Source organism: Salmo salar, chromosome ssa02 (genome assembly GCF_905237065.1).
Source record: "Salmo salar chromosome ssa02, Ssal_v3.1, whole genome shotgun sequence".
Classification (NCBI taxonomy): domain Eukaryota; kingdom Metazoa; phylum Chordata; class Actinopteri; order Salmoniformes; family Salmonidae; genus Salmo; species Salmo salar.
In genome coordinates this window covers 29,735,521-29,751,462 of record NC_059443.1, presented here as the reverse complement: position 1 = coordinate 29,751,462, position 15,942 = coordinate 29,735,521, and the positions used below count along the sequence as shown (strand labels likewise).

Here is a 15,942-nt window from a genome sequence, read left to right as displayed (position 1 = left end):
TCCTACATCAGTACCACCACAGAATTAAGCCCTATAATACTGTACTACAGAACTGTACAGACAGAAGTGGACTCTGCTCCCCAGCTAGGTGAAAGACTGAGCAGAATATTTGACAACAAAACCTACAGCTACTACAAGGCAGCTTCCCCTGAGGTAGACAGATCACTCCCATCAATGCTCCTTACTGGCCTACTTTCACATGTCATATGCTGGGGTGGGATAGCATGTCTACATGCACACACGCATACACACGCATACACACGCATACACACGCATACACACACACACACACACACACACACACACACACACACACACACACACACACACACACACACACACACACACACACACACACACACACACACACACACACAGTAACCTGCATTCCTTCTCCTTTGTAACATGCACACACACACACCTGACTCAAGGCTGATATACAGTAGCTGATATACAGTAGCTGATATACAGTAGCTGATATACAGTAGCTGATATACAGTAGGATCCATTACAGGACATGTATGTAGTGTGCCATGTTGATCAGTTCTCTGAAGCATGTGAAACACCTTAATGTCATGTTGCTTAATCTCCTGAATGAATGTCTCTCCAGTCACATGACCTCTGAACATATGTCCCTGGTCTACATGTCTGTCTGATTAATAGTACAAGGTTGTGTCGTGGTGAATGCCAATGACCATTCAGATTCACTGTTTAGTGGTCCTATGTGCACTGGAGCCTGAGAATGAGATGTCAATCAGGTCCCAGAAACAGACCGGAGCTGTTCCAATATCCACACTGGTTAGCATACCACATAGGATAAAGCAATGTATTGGGAATACATGCTAAGTAGTATGCTAAGTAGTATGCTATAGACAATGGAACAGAACCACTATGTAAGCAAGCTGAGGGTCTATGCAGTCAGGTACTGTGTAGTGTGTTGGGAGCATTGGTAAATGGAGGTGGTTTGGTGAACCATGGTCACATGATGAGTAACCTTTCCTGAGACCTGAAGACTTTCTTTACCTGCCCAAGCTAATTCCTTGCCTTTAGCTCAGTGGACTAGCACAGTATTGTCGCACACAGGAGACAGGGGGTTTCAACCCAGTTGGTCACGTATTGATGTGTAGGTAGCCTCACCTCTTTGGCACTCTTGATCTTCTCCAGGAAGGAGCGTAGCTCCCTGGTCTCAGCATAGAGAGCACGGCACACAGCCTGGTAGTGGCTGGGGGCATCGCCAGGGCTGGGGAGGTGAGACACACACATCTACAGACAGACACAGACAGACAGGGAGAGAGAAGTAGTACTGTAAGTAAAACATTGAAGATACTGTAAATATCCTTGTGACAGCAGATTACAAAAAACTGTATGTCCTTGTTTCTCTGAGATGAACAGAAGGTGCTCTTGGCATGATCTTGGCACCAGTAGTCCACTGCATTTCCCATCCCATATAGCATCTGAAATTCTAACAGAAAATAGTTGGCCGTCTCATCTGCAATCTTGTCCACCAAGTAAATTCCCTGAATTGAATCTTGTCCACCAAGTAAATTCCCTGAATTGATAAATGGTGCTGCTGTGTAGAGGAGGAAGCCTGGAGCAGAAATTGAGAATTAGGTATTAGGGAGTCTTTCCCCAGTAGCATCATAATCTCAATATTCCCTGACCCAGTCATTTTTAAAAGAGTCATGCTTATATAGGATAAGATCCCTGATTGTAAATCACACAGGAACATACATCTGAAATGTTGTGAAACATCTAGAAGGCAGTTAGAGAGAGAGAGGGGTAGGCAGTTCCTTTAGAGCAAGGCTCTGTAGTTAACATCAGACAGAGAGAGAGACGAGGGGTGGACTGGAGGATAGAGAGGATGACAGCTATTAAAGGACACATCTAGCCATCAGGCACTAGGGCTGGCAAGACAACAGCGACACTGTCACCCAGGCAGCTCAGATGTCCACAGCCTCAGATAACCTTACTAGCAGTCGCTATGGAGACCTGGTTCCATCCCCTGGGCCCTGTCTCTAGAATCATTATTTCACCACTGTCATGTCTGTCCTCGGGCCGGGCCGGATGGAAGGCTGAAGACTATGGTTCAGTCGAGGCTCCTCAAAGGAGGAAGTGGAGGATCATCCTCCTCAGTGAATTTTATTTAAAAAATAATAAATAATTACATTTAAAAAGTTATCCTTTTTAGATAAAACTATACTAAATATATTCATATGTCACCAAATAATTGATTAAAACACACTATTTTGCTATGAAGGTTTACAGTAGCCTCAGCAGCACTCTGTAGGGTAGCACCATGTGTAGCCGGAGGACAGCTAGCTTCTGTCCTCCTCTGGGTACATTGACTTCAATACAAAACCTAGGTGGCTCATGGTCCTCCCACCCTTCCATAGACTTACACAGTAATTATGACAACTTCCAGAGGACGTCCTCCAACCTATCAGAGCTCTTGCAGCAGGAACTGACATGTTATCCACCCAATCAAAGGATCAGATAATGAATCTAGTACTGAAAGCATACGCTAAAAATGAAGGAGAAGCAAGAGAGAGAGTGATTTCTTCAATTTTTTTTACTGTCAGTTTCACTCACAGCTAGAAAATGCAGCTATGTAGTTTAGCCTACTCAAACACCCTGCTCAAACAGAGGGATCCTATGTTAGCTAGCTGGCTATGACTATCCAACACAACACTGGAAATCTTCCAAGTCAAGGTAAGCTTTTGGTTTTACTAATTTATTGTCACCGGGGCCCGCCGGTGCAACTACTTACTGACTGACTGTACAATGTAACATTACTGCATGACTGTAGCGGGTTTACTAACGCGTTAGTTCTATTAGCTATGTTGACTATGATGTTATTTTAGCTAATATGGTGACAACAATGTAGGCTGTGTGTAGTGGTTGTGATATGGTTTGGATTGGAAAGTGTTTTTTACCTGGTCTCCTACAGCTGATGTGTTATGCATTGTAGTCCACAAGTGAAGGAAAAAGGTGAGAGGAGGAAAACGCATAGATGCCAGAAGGAACACAACGTGGCTGCTATGAAAATGAACTGTGTTTACGCTTGATCAGGGGTGTATTCATTCCAAAAAATGTTTCTTAAATGGAATGAAAAAGGGATAAACATACATTAATTTGTCCAACAGAAACTCTCGTTTGAAACTGTTGGACTAATGATTACACCCTAGATCAGCTAGATGCGGGCAAGAGTGTGCAAGGTGGTATTGAATGTCACTTTCTGTCACCTCAAATTTTTCTCTTGACCTATGTGCACCTACATTGTAAACTTTCATTCATAGGCTAGGTTGTAGCAACCTCATGATGGGTATAGGGAAAATTCTAGTATAATCTAGTAGCCTAAACCTATCGAAGTTAAATTGAACTGGGTGAATGGAATATGAATGGCAGTCATCCAATATGTTCTAATAGAAATAAGGCCATGCTAATGAAAATAAAATTGTCCTCCTGCCACTGCTATAGTTATGTAAACACCATTGGGGCATCTAAGGACTCACTGGGTGGATCTAGTGTGATTTCTGTTCTCTCAACACTACTGGATATGCTGAGTGGATCTAGTATGATGTCTGTTCTCTCAACACTACTGGACATTCTAGTTGGATCTAGTATAGATAATACTCTCAACACGACTGGACATGATGGGTGTATCTAGTATAGATAATACTCTCAACACTACTGGACATGCTGGGTTGATCTAGTATAAATAATTCTCTCAACACTACTGGACATGGTGGGTGTATCTAGTATAGATAATAATCTCAACACTACTGGACATGGTGGGTGGATCTAGTATAGATAATAATCTCAACACTACTGGACATGGTGGGTGGATCTAGTATAGATTATAGTCTCAACACTACTGGACATGGTGGGTGTATCTAGTATAGATAATAATCTCAACACTACTGGACATGGTGGGTGGATCTAGTATAGATAATAATCTCAACACTACTGGACATGGTGGGTGGATCTAGTATAGATAATAATCTCAACACTACTGGACATGCTGGGTTGATCTAGTATAGATAATAATCTCAACACTACTGGACATGGTGGGTGGATCTAGTATAGATAATAATCTCAACACTACTGGACATGGTGGGTGGATCTAGTATAGATAATAATCTCAACACTACTGGACATGGTGGGTGGATCTAGTATAGATTATAGTCTCAACACTACTGGACATGGTGGGTGGATCTAGTATAGATAATAATCTCAACACTACTGGACATGGTGGGTGGATCTAGTATAGATTATAGTCTCAACACTACTGGACATGGTGGGTGGATCTAGTATAGATAATAATCTCAACACTACTGGACATGCTGGGTGGATCTAGTATGATGTCTGTTCTCTCAACACTACTGGGTGGATCTAGTATGATGTCTGTTCTATCAACACTACTGGACATGGTGGGTGGATCTAGTATGATGTCTGTTCTCTCAACATTACTGGAAATGGTGGGTGGATCTAGTATGATGTCTGTTCTATCAACACTACTGGACATGCTGAGTGGATCTAGTATGATGTCTGTTCTCTCAACACTACTGGACATGGTGGGTGGATCTAGTATGATGTCTGTTCTTTCAACACTACTGGACATGGTGGGTGGATCTAGTATGATGTCTGTTCTTTCAACACTACTGGACATGCTGGATGGATCTAGTATGATGTCTGTTCTCTCAACACTACTGGACATGCTGGATGGATCTAGTATGATGTCTGTTCTCTCAACACTACTGGGTGGATCTAGTATGATGTTTGTTCTCTCAACACTACTGGACATTCTAGTTGGATCTAGTATAGATAATACTCTCAACACTACTGGACATGCTGGGTTGATCTAGTATAAATAATTCTCTCAACACTACTGGACATGGTGGGTGGATCTAGTATAGATAATAATCTCAACACTACTGGATATGGTGGGTGGATCTAGTATAGATAATAATCTCAACACTACTGGACATGGTGGGTGGATCTAGTATAGATTATAGTCTCAACACTACTGGACATGGTGGGTGGATCTAGTATAGATTATAGTCTCAACACTACTGGACATGGTGGGTGGATCTAGTATAGATTATAGTCTCAACACTACTGGACATGGTGGGTGGATCTAGTATAGATTATAGTCTCAACACTACTGGACATGGTGGGTGGATCTAGTATAGATTATAGTCTCAACACTACTGGACATGGTGGGTGGATCTAGTATAGATTATAGTCTCAACACTACTGGACATGGTGGGTGGATCTAGTATAGATTATAGTCTCAACACTACTGGAGGAAAGACACATATACAACAACTGCAGGCTCCAGTACCATAAACCTGACCTGATCACCACCATTTTGTAGTTTACTGCACTTCATGGCTTGACAGCAGAAAACCTACTATTTCCTTATTAACCCTGCCATTCACCCATGTAGTGACATTTTGGCTTTTAATCATCAACCACCACCCTCCCCCAATCAACAGCTGCCTACCTTCAGGATGTCCCTGTAGCCACGGACATTACAGCTGTTGATGGGGTCGTCTTCGGCCTCCTCCTCTTCCTCGGTGGCCTCGTAACCTTCGTCAGGGCAGGCGTCTCTCTCGGCCTCGCCCATGTTGGTCATGAGGTCTATGAGCTGCTCCAGGGGTGGGCTCAGCTCCCGCTCCTCGCTCTCCTTCAGCCCGTAGTCCAACGCCTTGTAGATCATGATGCCCAGAGACTCAATCACCTGAAGGACAGGACACAAGCAACAACACACACTGGGTATCATTATATTGCCATCCATATACAGTGCCTTCGGAAAGTATTCAGACCTCTTCACTTTTTCCACATTTTGTTACGTTACAGCCTAATTCTAAAATTGATTAAATAAATACAAAATCCTCAGCAATCTACACACAATACCCCACAATGGCAAAGCAAAAACATTTTTTTGACATTTTTGCAAATGTATTAAAATAAAAAACAAAAATACCTTATTTACATAAGTATTCAGACCCTTTGCTATGAGACTCGGAATTGAGCTCAGGTGCATCCTGTTTCCATTGATTATCCTTGAGATGTTTCTACAACTTGATTAGAGTCCACCTGTGGTAAATTCAATTGATTGGACATGATTTGGAAAGGCACACGCCTGTCTATAAGGTCCCACAGTTTACAGTGAATGTCAGAGCAAAAAGCAAGCCATGAGGTCGAAGGAATTGTCTGTAGAGTTCCGAGACAGGATTGTGTCGAGGCACAGATGTGGGGAAGGTTACCAAAAAATGTCTGCATCATTGAAGGTCCCCAAGAACACAGTGGCCTCCATCATTCTTAAATGGAAGAAGTTTGGAACCAGCAAGGCTCTTCCTAGAGCTGGCCGCCCGGCCAAACAAAGTAATCGGGGGAGAAGGGCCTTGGCCAGGGAGGTGACCAAGAACCCGATGGTCACTCTGACAGAACTCTAGAGTTCGTCTGTGGAGATGGGAGAAACTTCCAGAAGGACAACCATCTCTGCATCACTCCACCAATCAGGCCTTTATGGTAAAGTGACCAGATGGAAGCCACTCCTCAGTAAAAAGGCACATGACACCCCGCTTGGAGTTTGCCAAAAGGCACCTAAAGACTCTCAGACCATGAGAAACAAGATTCACTGGTCTGATGAAACCAAGATTGAACTCTTTAGCCTGAATGCCAAGCGTCACGTCTGGAGGAAACCTGGCACCATCCCTACGGTGAAGCATGGTGGTGGCAGCATCATGCTGTGGGGATGTTTTTCAGTGACAGGGACTGGGAGACTAGTTGGTAGGGAAAGATGGAACGGAGTAAAGTACAGAGAGATCCTTGATGAAAACCTACTCCAGAGCGCTCAGGACCTCAGACTGGGGCGAAGGTTCACCTTACAACAGGACAACGAACCTAAGCACACAGCCAAGACAAAGCAGGAGTGGCTTCGGGACAAGTCTCTGAATGTCCTTGAGTGGCCCAGCCAGAGCCCGGACTTGAACCCAATTTAACATCTCTGGAGAGAACTGAAAATAGCTGTGCAGCGACGCATTGTCATTATGGGGTATTGCGTGTAGAGCATGGTGTTTGCAATGCCAGCATGGTGTGTGCAACGCCAGGGTTGTGGGTTCGATTCCCACGGGGGAACAGTACAAAAAAACCAAAAAAAAATGCATGAAATGAAATGTATGTATTCACTACTGTAAGTCGCTCTGGATAAGAGCGTCTGCTAAATGACTAAAATGTATATGTAAAATGGGAAAAAAAAAAAAAAATGTTTTAAATAAGGCTGTAACGTAACAAAATGTGGAATAAGTCAAGGGGTCTGAATACTTTCCAAAGGCACTGTACGTTCATCATTGTCATCCAAGAATCATGCCAAAACAATGTCTTCATGTTTTGAATAAACGGATTTTGAATAATTTGTCTTGATTTGTGTTATTCAGCTGTTAATCTCCTGGAAAACAACAGTAAATATGGGTTTGTGTCTTCGTTCCCAGCTATGTAATATATATAATCTCCTTTCATGCCCTCATTGTCCCATGCTTTCAGCTGTAGCATGTGCTACACAAACACATGACCCTTTCATTCAAGTGAACGACCCAACCTTTAAAAGCAAGGCAGACCTTTAACATTAGTCAGTAATAACGTGATTTGACTGAGCCAGCAGAGAATACTGGACATTATAAACTGGGTGGTTCAAGCACTGAATGCTGATTGGCTGACAGCCGTGGTATATCAGATGACAAAACACTTATTTTTACTGCTCTAATTACGTTGGTAACCAGTTTATAATAGCAATAAGGCACCTCTGGGTTTGTGATATATGGCCAATATACCACGGCTAAGGGCTGTGTCCAGGAACTCAGCATTGTGTTGTGCATAAGAACAGCCCTTAGCTGTGGTATATTAGCCATATACCACTCCCCCTCTGGCCTTATTGCTTAATAATAATGACATATAAATAATGTATGCAATATATATTTAAGATGATAAAAACAACAAATATTCAAGAGCTTCAGAGGAGTGATTTAAATCTTATGCATACATTTATTAAATCAAGAATATCTATATTGTTTTATGCTTAAGTCCAGCGCTTAATTTGCACCTCTGCCCCCTCCCACTTCCTCATGTATTTCCTTATAGAATCACAGCAGCACAAAGGGTTCTGGAGGAGCTGCAGCAAGCCTGATAAATTGACATACATGTGCCAAAGCTATAGTTACTCCTGTCTGTTCAGAAAGAAATGAAATAATTCAGAATAGCCTATTGCACCATGACAAAGCCCAAAACGTTGCCACAGAGGATAAATAGCTTATTTTAAAAATAGCCTAGCTGTGGAGAGTAGCTCAATAACAAGGCACAGCCTACAATCGGGAACACGCTGCAAATCTGTCAGTGAACAGCATGCAGACAAAACTGGCCTTTCGCAATATTTTAAATATTGCCTACAATCATGTGAAAACACAGGTTGGAAAGCAAATGTCTCCTACTGAAAAGAGAAGACTCTAATATGTCAGCTGCAGGCTATCTATATACAGTGCATTCGGAAAGTATTCAGACCCCTTGACTTTTTTCCCATTTTGTTACTGTACAACCTTATTCTAAAATGGATTAAATTGTTTTTTCCCCCCTCGTCAATCTAAGCACAACACCCCATAATGACAAGCAAAAACATTTAAATTTTTTTTGCAAATTCATTAATTCATTAAAAAAAAGTATTCAGACCCTTTACTCAGTACTTTGTTGAAGCACCTTTGGCACCGATTACAGCCTCGAGTCTTCTTGGGTATGATGCTACAGGCTTGGCACACCTGTATTTGGGGAGTTTCTCCCATTCTTGTCTGCAGATCCTCTCAAGCTCTGTCAGGTTGGATGGGGAACATCGCTGCACAGCTATTTTCAGGTCTCTCCAGAGATGCATCTATGAACATTTTAACCTGTTAGTGCTAGGGGGCAGTATTGACACGGCCGGATAAAAAACGTACCCGATTTAATCTGGTTACTACTCCTGCCCAGTAACTACAATATGCATATAATTATTGGCTTTGGATAGAAAACACCTTAAAGTTTCTAAAACTGTTTGAATGGTGTCTGTGAGTATAACAGAACTCATATGGCAGGCAAAAACCTGAGAAGATTCTGAACAGGAAGTGGCCTGTCTGACAAGTTGTTGTTCATCTTGGCTCTTTTTATTGAAGACTGAGGATCTTTGCTGTAACGTGACACTTCCTACGGCTCTCAGAGCCCGGGAAAAAGCTGAATGATATCGAGGCAGCCCCAGGCTGAAACACATTATCGCGTTTGGATAGTGGCTGGTCAGAGTACTCTGAGACTCAGGCTCGTGCACGAGATGTTTTTATTTTCTCTCTCTTTGTACGTATACACGCTTTCCCGGTCGGAATATTATCGAATTTTTACTAGAAAAATGGCATAAACAGCGGTTGACATGCTTCGAAGTACGGTAATGGAATATTTAGAATTTTTTTGTCACGAAATGCGCCATGCTCGTCACCCTTATTTACCCTTTCGGATAGTGTCTTGAACGCACGAACAAAACGCCGCTATTTGGATATAACAATGGATTATTTGGGACCAAACCAACATTTGTTATTGAAGTAGAAGTCCTGGGAGTGCATTCTGACAAAGAACAGCAAAGGTAATAACATTTTTCTTATAGTAAATCTGACTTTGGTGAGTGCTAAACTTGCTGGGTGTCTAAATAGCTAGCCCTGTGATGCCGGGCTATCTACTTAGAATATTGCAAAACGTGCTTTCACCGAAAAGCTATTTTAAAATCGGACATATCGAGTGCATAGAGGAGTTCTGTATGTATAATTCTTAAAATAATTGTTATGTTTTTTGTGAACGTTTATCGTGAGTAATTTAGTAAATTCACCGGCAGTGTTCGGTCGGAATGCTAGTCACATGCTAGTCACATGCTAATGTAAAAAGCTGGTTTTTGATATAAATATGAACTTGATTGAACAAAACATGCATGTATTGTATAACATAATGTCCTAGGGTTGTCATCTGATGAAGATCATCAAAGGTTAGTGCTGCATTTAGCTGTGGTTTGCGTTTATGTGACATTATATGCTAGCTTGAAAAATGGGTGTCTGATTATTTCTGGCTGGGTACTCTGCTGACATAATCTAATGTTTTGCTTTCGTTGTAAAGCCTTTTTGAAATCGGACAGTGTGGTTAGATTAACGAGAGTCTTGTCTTTAAAATGGTGTAAAATAGTCATATGTTTGAAAAAATGAAGTTTTTGCATTTTTGAGGTATTTGAATATCGCGCCACGGGATTACACTGGCTGTTGAGTAGCCCATAAAGGTTAACATCTTGGCCATGTTCTGTTATAATCTCCACCCGGCACAGCCAGAAGAGGACTGGCCACCCCTCATTGGGGCGGCAGGGTACCCTAGTGGTTAGAGCGTTGGGCTAGTAACCGAAAGGTTGCAAGTTCAAATCACAGAGCTGACAAGGTACAAATCTGTCGTTCTGCCCCTGAACAAGGCACTGTTCCTAGGCCGTCATTGAAAATAAGAATTTGTTCTTAACTGACTTGCCTATTTAAATAAAGGTAAAACCATTTTTAAATGGCCTGGTTCCTCTCTAGGGTTCTGGTGTAGAAGCCACCGTGCTTCTACACCTACATTGCTTGCTGTTTGGGGTTTTAGGCTGGGTTTCTGTACAGCACTTTGTGACATCAGCTGATGTAAGAAGGGCTTTATAAATACATTTGATTGATTGGTTGACTTGTCCAGAAGCCACTCCTGCGTTGTCTTGGCTGTGTGCTTAGGTTCGTTGTCCTGTTGGAAGGTGAACCTTCGCCCCCAGTCTGAGGTCCTGAGCGGTCTGGAGCAGGTTTTCATCAAGGATCTCTCTGTACTTTGCTCCGATCCATCCTCACCCTCGATCCCAACTAGTCTCACAGTCCCTGTCACGGAAAAACATCCCCACAGGATGATGCTGCCACCACCATGCTTCACCGTAGGGATGGTGCCAGGTTTATTCCAGATGTGACGCTTGGCATTCAGGACAAAGTGTTCAATCTTGGTTTCATCAGACCAGAGAATCTTGTTTCTCATGGTCTGTGAGTCTTTAGGTGCCTTTTGGCAAACTCCAAGCAGGCTGTCATGTGCCTTTTTACTGAGGAGTGGCTTCCGTCTGGCCACTCTACCATAAAGGTCTAATTGGTGGAGTGCTGCAGAGATGTTTGTCCTTCTGGAAGTTTCTCCCATCTCCACAGAGGAACTCTGGAGTGCTGTCAGATTTACCATCTGGTTCTTGGTCACATCCCTGACCAAGGCCCTGCTACCCCGATTTCTCAGTTTGGCCGGGCGGCCAGCTCTAGGAAGTCTTGGTGGTTCCAAACTTCTTCAATTTAAGAATGATGGAGGCCACTGTGTTCTTGGGACCTTCAAAGCTGCAGACATTTTTTGGTAACCTTCCCCAGATCTGTGCTTCGACACAATCCTATCTCGGAGCTCTACGGACAATTCCTTCAACCTTATGGCTTGGTTTTTACTCTGACATGCACTGTCAACTGTGGGACCTTATATAGACAGGTGTGTGACTTTCCAAATCATGTCCAATCAATTGAATTTACCACCGGTAGACTCCAATCAAGTTGTAGAAACATCTCAAGGATGATCAATGGAAACAGGATGCACCTGAGCTCAATTTCGAGTCTCATAGCAAAGGGTCTGAATACTTATGTAAATAAGGTATTTCTGTTTTTTATTTTAATACATTTGCAAAAATGTCCAAAAACCTGTTTTCGCTTTGTCATTATGGGGTATTGTGTGTAGATTGATGAAGAAAAAAAAATCAATTTTAGAATAAGGCTGTAACATAACAAAATGTGGAAAAAGTTAAAGGGTCTGAAAACTTTCCAAATTCAAAGTAAAACAAGAGAGAGAGGGCTTTTGGCACGAGCGCATAGGCCATTACCAGCAAGTGAGCTGCGCATCATTGGGTGAGTCAGTGAAACTGGAAAGCATGTTTAGGACTATCATTTCTTCCTCATATTCTTCCTCATATTATAGTATACAATATGTATTTTATTTTGCTCCTTTGCACCCCATTATCTCTATTTCTACTTTGCACTTTCTTCTACTACAAATCTACCATTCCAGTGTTTTAATTGCTATATTGTATTTACTTTGCCACCATGGACTTTTTTGCCTTTACCTCCCTTATCTCACCTCATTTGCTCTCATTGTACATAGACTTATTTTTCTACTGTATTATTGACTGTATATTTGTTTTACTCCATGTGTAACTCTGTGTTGTTGTATGTTGTCGAACTGCTTTGCTTTATCTTGGCCAGGTCGCAATTGTAAATGAGAACTTGTTCTCAACTTGCCTACCTGGTTAAATAAAGGTGAAATAAAAAAAATAAAAAAATGTGTCTGCACACATCTAGGCCTAGGCTATTGATGGATTCAAGACAGGGTCGTTTTTTTATCTCAGATTCTCAGTTTGTCAGTGTCAAAGTAGCCTGTCATTTCGATCGTTTGTTCGGTATTAGGGTGCTTTCAAGACAAATGCGACTCGGGCGGGAAAAAAGAGGTTGAATCATGACGTCAGTGATCTTCAGGTAGGAAACTCAGAGCTCTAGAAAGAGGCCAGAGTTCCCCACTTGGAATTCTGAGTAGGATGACCATTCAAAACTAATTTTCCCAGTGGTGCTCGTTTTTTCCCCGATTTCCCAAATGTCTTGAACGCACTGAAGTCTGACCCAGTTCCGAGTTCCCAGATGTTTTGAACGTGGCATTAAAAAATATTATACCAAAATCTCCAGTCGTGTAAAATGACATAGAACTGTATGAAATGTGTTTATAAAAGGCCAACAATGTCAGGGACCATAGGCCACAAAAACAAAAACCCATGTGTGCAACTTCTGTAAGTGCCTCTACTCTACTACTACGGTTCCGGAACTCCAATTTGAGCAGCAGCAGCTGAAAAATGAGCTCCTACAAATATTGAAATTTACATGGTTTTTAGAGTGAAGTACATCGGAAAAAAGCAAAAGAAAACTGCAAGACTGAAGAGGAGAAAAAACAAGCAACAAACAAAGAAGATAGGCTTTTGAAAAATAACTATTTTTCATAAAATTGTAGTTATCTTAGCTAGCTGAATTGTTTACCAGTTGCTAAGCAGTTGCTAGGGACTCTTTTGGAAGAAGCTAGCTAGCTAACGAAGAACAACAAAGAATATCTAGTTAACAGAAGAAAAGAAAGAGAAAATCAGGACAGAAGAAAAAGGATATCAAAGTGAAACAGTTCTCTAAAGACACAAGAGACAATAATACAAGAAACAACACTTCTGTAGCTTGTCAACTATGTGTCTGTCTATCCCTGTTCTCTCCCCTCTGCACAGGCCATACAAACGCTTCACACCGCGTGGCCGCTGCCACTCTAACCTGGTGGTCCCAGCGCGACGACCCACGTGGAGTTCCAGGTCTCCGGCAGCCTCTGGAACTGCCGGTCTGCAGCCAACAAGGCTGAGTTCATCTCAGCCTATGCTACCCTCCAGTCCCTCGACTTCCTGGCGCTGACGGAAACATGGATTACCACAGATAACACTGCTATTCCTACTGCTCTCTCTTCGTCTGCCCACGTGTTCTCGCATACCCCTAGAGCATCGAGCCAGCGGGGTGGTGGCACTGGAATCCTCATCTCTCCCAAGTGGACATTCTCTCTTTCTCCCCTGACCCATCTGTCTATCTCCTCATTTGAATTCCATGCTGTCACAGTTACCAGCCCTTTCAAGCTTAACATCCTTATCATTTATCGCCCTCCAGGTTCCCTTGGAGAGTTCATCAATGAGCTTGACGCCTTGATAAGTTCCTTTCCTGAAGATGGCTCACCTCTCACAGTTCTGGGTGACTTTAACCTCCCCACGTCTACCTTTGACTCATTCCTCTCTGCCTCCTTCTTTCCACTCCTCTCCTCTTTTGACCTCACCCTCTCACCTTCCCCCCTACTCACAAGGCAGGCAATACGCTTGACCTCATCTTTACTAGATGCTGTTCTTCCACTAATCTCATTGCAACTCCCCTCCAAATCTCCGACCACTACCTTGTATCCTTTTCCCACTTGCTCTCATCCAACACTTCTCACTCTGCCCCTACTCGGATGGTATTGCGCCGTCCCAACCTTCGCTCTCTCTCTCCCGCTACTCTCTCCTCTTCCATCCTATCATCTCTTCCCTCTGCTCAAACCTTCTCCAACCTATCTCCTGATTCTGCCTCCTCAACCCTCCTCTCCTCCCTTTCTGCATCCTTTGATTTTCTCTGTCCCCTATCCTCCAGGCCAGCTCGGTCCTCCCCTCCTGCTCCGTGGCTCGACGACTCACTACGAGCTCACAGAACAGGGCTCCGGGCAGCCGAGCGGAAATGGAGGAAAACTCGCCTCCCCTGCGGACCTGGCATCCTTTCACTCCCTCCTCTCTACATTCTCCTCTTCTGTCTCTGCTGCTAAAGCCACTTTCTACCACTCTAAATTGCAAGCATCTGCCTCTAACCCTAGGAAGCTCTTTGCTACCTTCTCCTCCCTCCTGAATCCTCCTCCCCCTCCCCCCCTCCTCCCTCTCTGCGGATGACTTCGTCAACCATTTTGAAAAGAAGGTTGACGATATCCGATCCTCGTTTGCTAAGTCAAACGACACCGCTGGTCCTGCTCACACTGCCCTACCCTGTGCTTTGACCTCTTTCTCCCCTCTCTCTCCAGATGAAATCTCGCGTCTTGTGACGGCCGGCCACCCAACAACCTGCCCACTTGACCCTATCCCCTCCTCTCTTCTCCAGACCATTTCCGGAGACCTTCTCCCCTACCTCACCTCGCTCATCAACTCATCCTTGACCGCTGGCTACGTCCCTTCCGTCTTCAAGAGAGCGAGAGTTGCACCCCTTCTGAAAAAACCTACACTCGATCCCTCCGATGTCAACAACTACAGACCAGTATCCCTTCTTTCTTTTCTCTCCAAAACTCTTGAACGTGCCGTCCTTGGCCAGCTCTCCTGCTATCTCTCTCAGAATGACCTTCTTGATCCTAATCAGTCAGGTTTCAAGACTGGGCATTCAACTGAGACTGCTCTTCTCTGTGTCACGGAGGCTCTCCGCACTGCTAAAGCTAACTCTCTCTCCTCTGCTCTCATCCTTCTAGACCTATCTGCTGCCTTTGATACTGTGAACCATCAGATCCTCCTCTCCACCCTCTCCGAGTTGGGCATCTCCGGCGCGGCCCACGCTTGGATTGCGTCCTACCTGACAGGTCGCTCCTACCAGGTGGCGTGGCGAGAATCTGTCTCCGCACCATGCGCTCTCACCACTGGTGTCCCCCAGGGCTCTGTTCTAGGCCCTCTCCTATTCTCGCTATACACCAAGTCACTTGGCTCTGTCATATCCTCACATGGTCTCTCCTATCATTGCTATGCAGACGACACACAATTAATCTTCTCCTTTCCCCCTTCTGATAACCAGGCGGCGAATCGCATCTCTGCATGTCTGTCAGACATATCAGTGTGGATGACGGATCACCACCTCAAGCTGAACCTCGGCAAGACGGAGCTGCTCTTCCTCCCGGGGAAGGACTGCCCGTTCCATGATCTCGCCATCACGGTTGACAACTCCCTTGTGTCCTCCTCCCAGAGTGCTAAGAACCTTGGCGTGATCCTGGACAACACCCTGTCGTTCTCCACTAACATCAAGGCGGTGACCCGATCCTGTAGGTTCATGCTCTACAACATTCGCAGAGTACGACCCTGCCTCACACAGGAAGCGGCGCAGGTCCTAATCCAGGCACTTGTCATCTCCCGTCTGGATTACTGCAACTCGCTGTTGGCTGGGCTCCCTGCCAGTGCCATTAAACCCCTACAACTCATCCAGAACGCCGCAGCCCGTCTGGTGTTCAACCTTCCCAAGTTCTCTC

At 43.9% G+C, this 15,942-nt stretch overlaps 1 protein-coding gene across 3 annotated transcripts in view; it reads right to left on the bottom strand.

The window, feature by feature from the left end:
* LOC106579115 (protein spire homolog 1) overlaps positions 1-15,942 on the bottom strand; it is a 61,273-nt gene that overhangs the window by 26,902 nt on the left and 18,429 nt on the right. For all 3 annotated transcript variants that reach the window (XM_045701890.1, XM_045701887.1, XM_045701891.1), the window contains exons 3-4: positions 5,507-5,743; positions 1,138-1,263 (exon numbers count right to left, since the gene is read on the bottom strand). In XM_045701890.1, the coding sequence (XP_045557846.1) occupies positions 1,138-1,263; positions 5,507-5,743 (363 nt within the window). The remainder of the gene's footprint in view (positions 1-1,137; positions 1,264-5,506; positions 5,744-15,942) is intronic.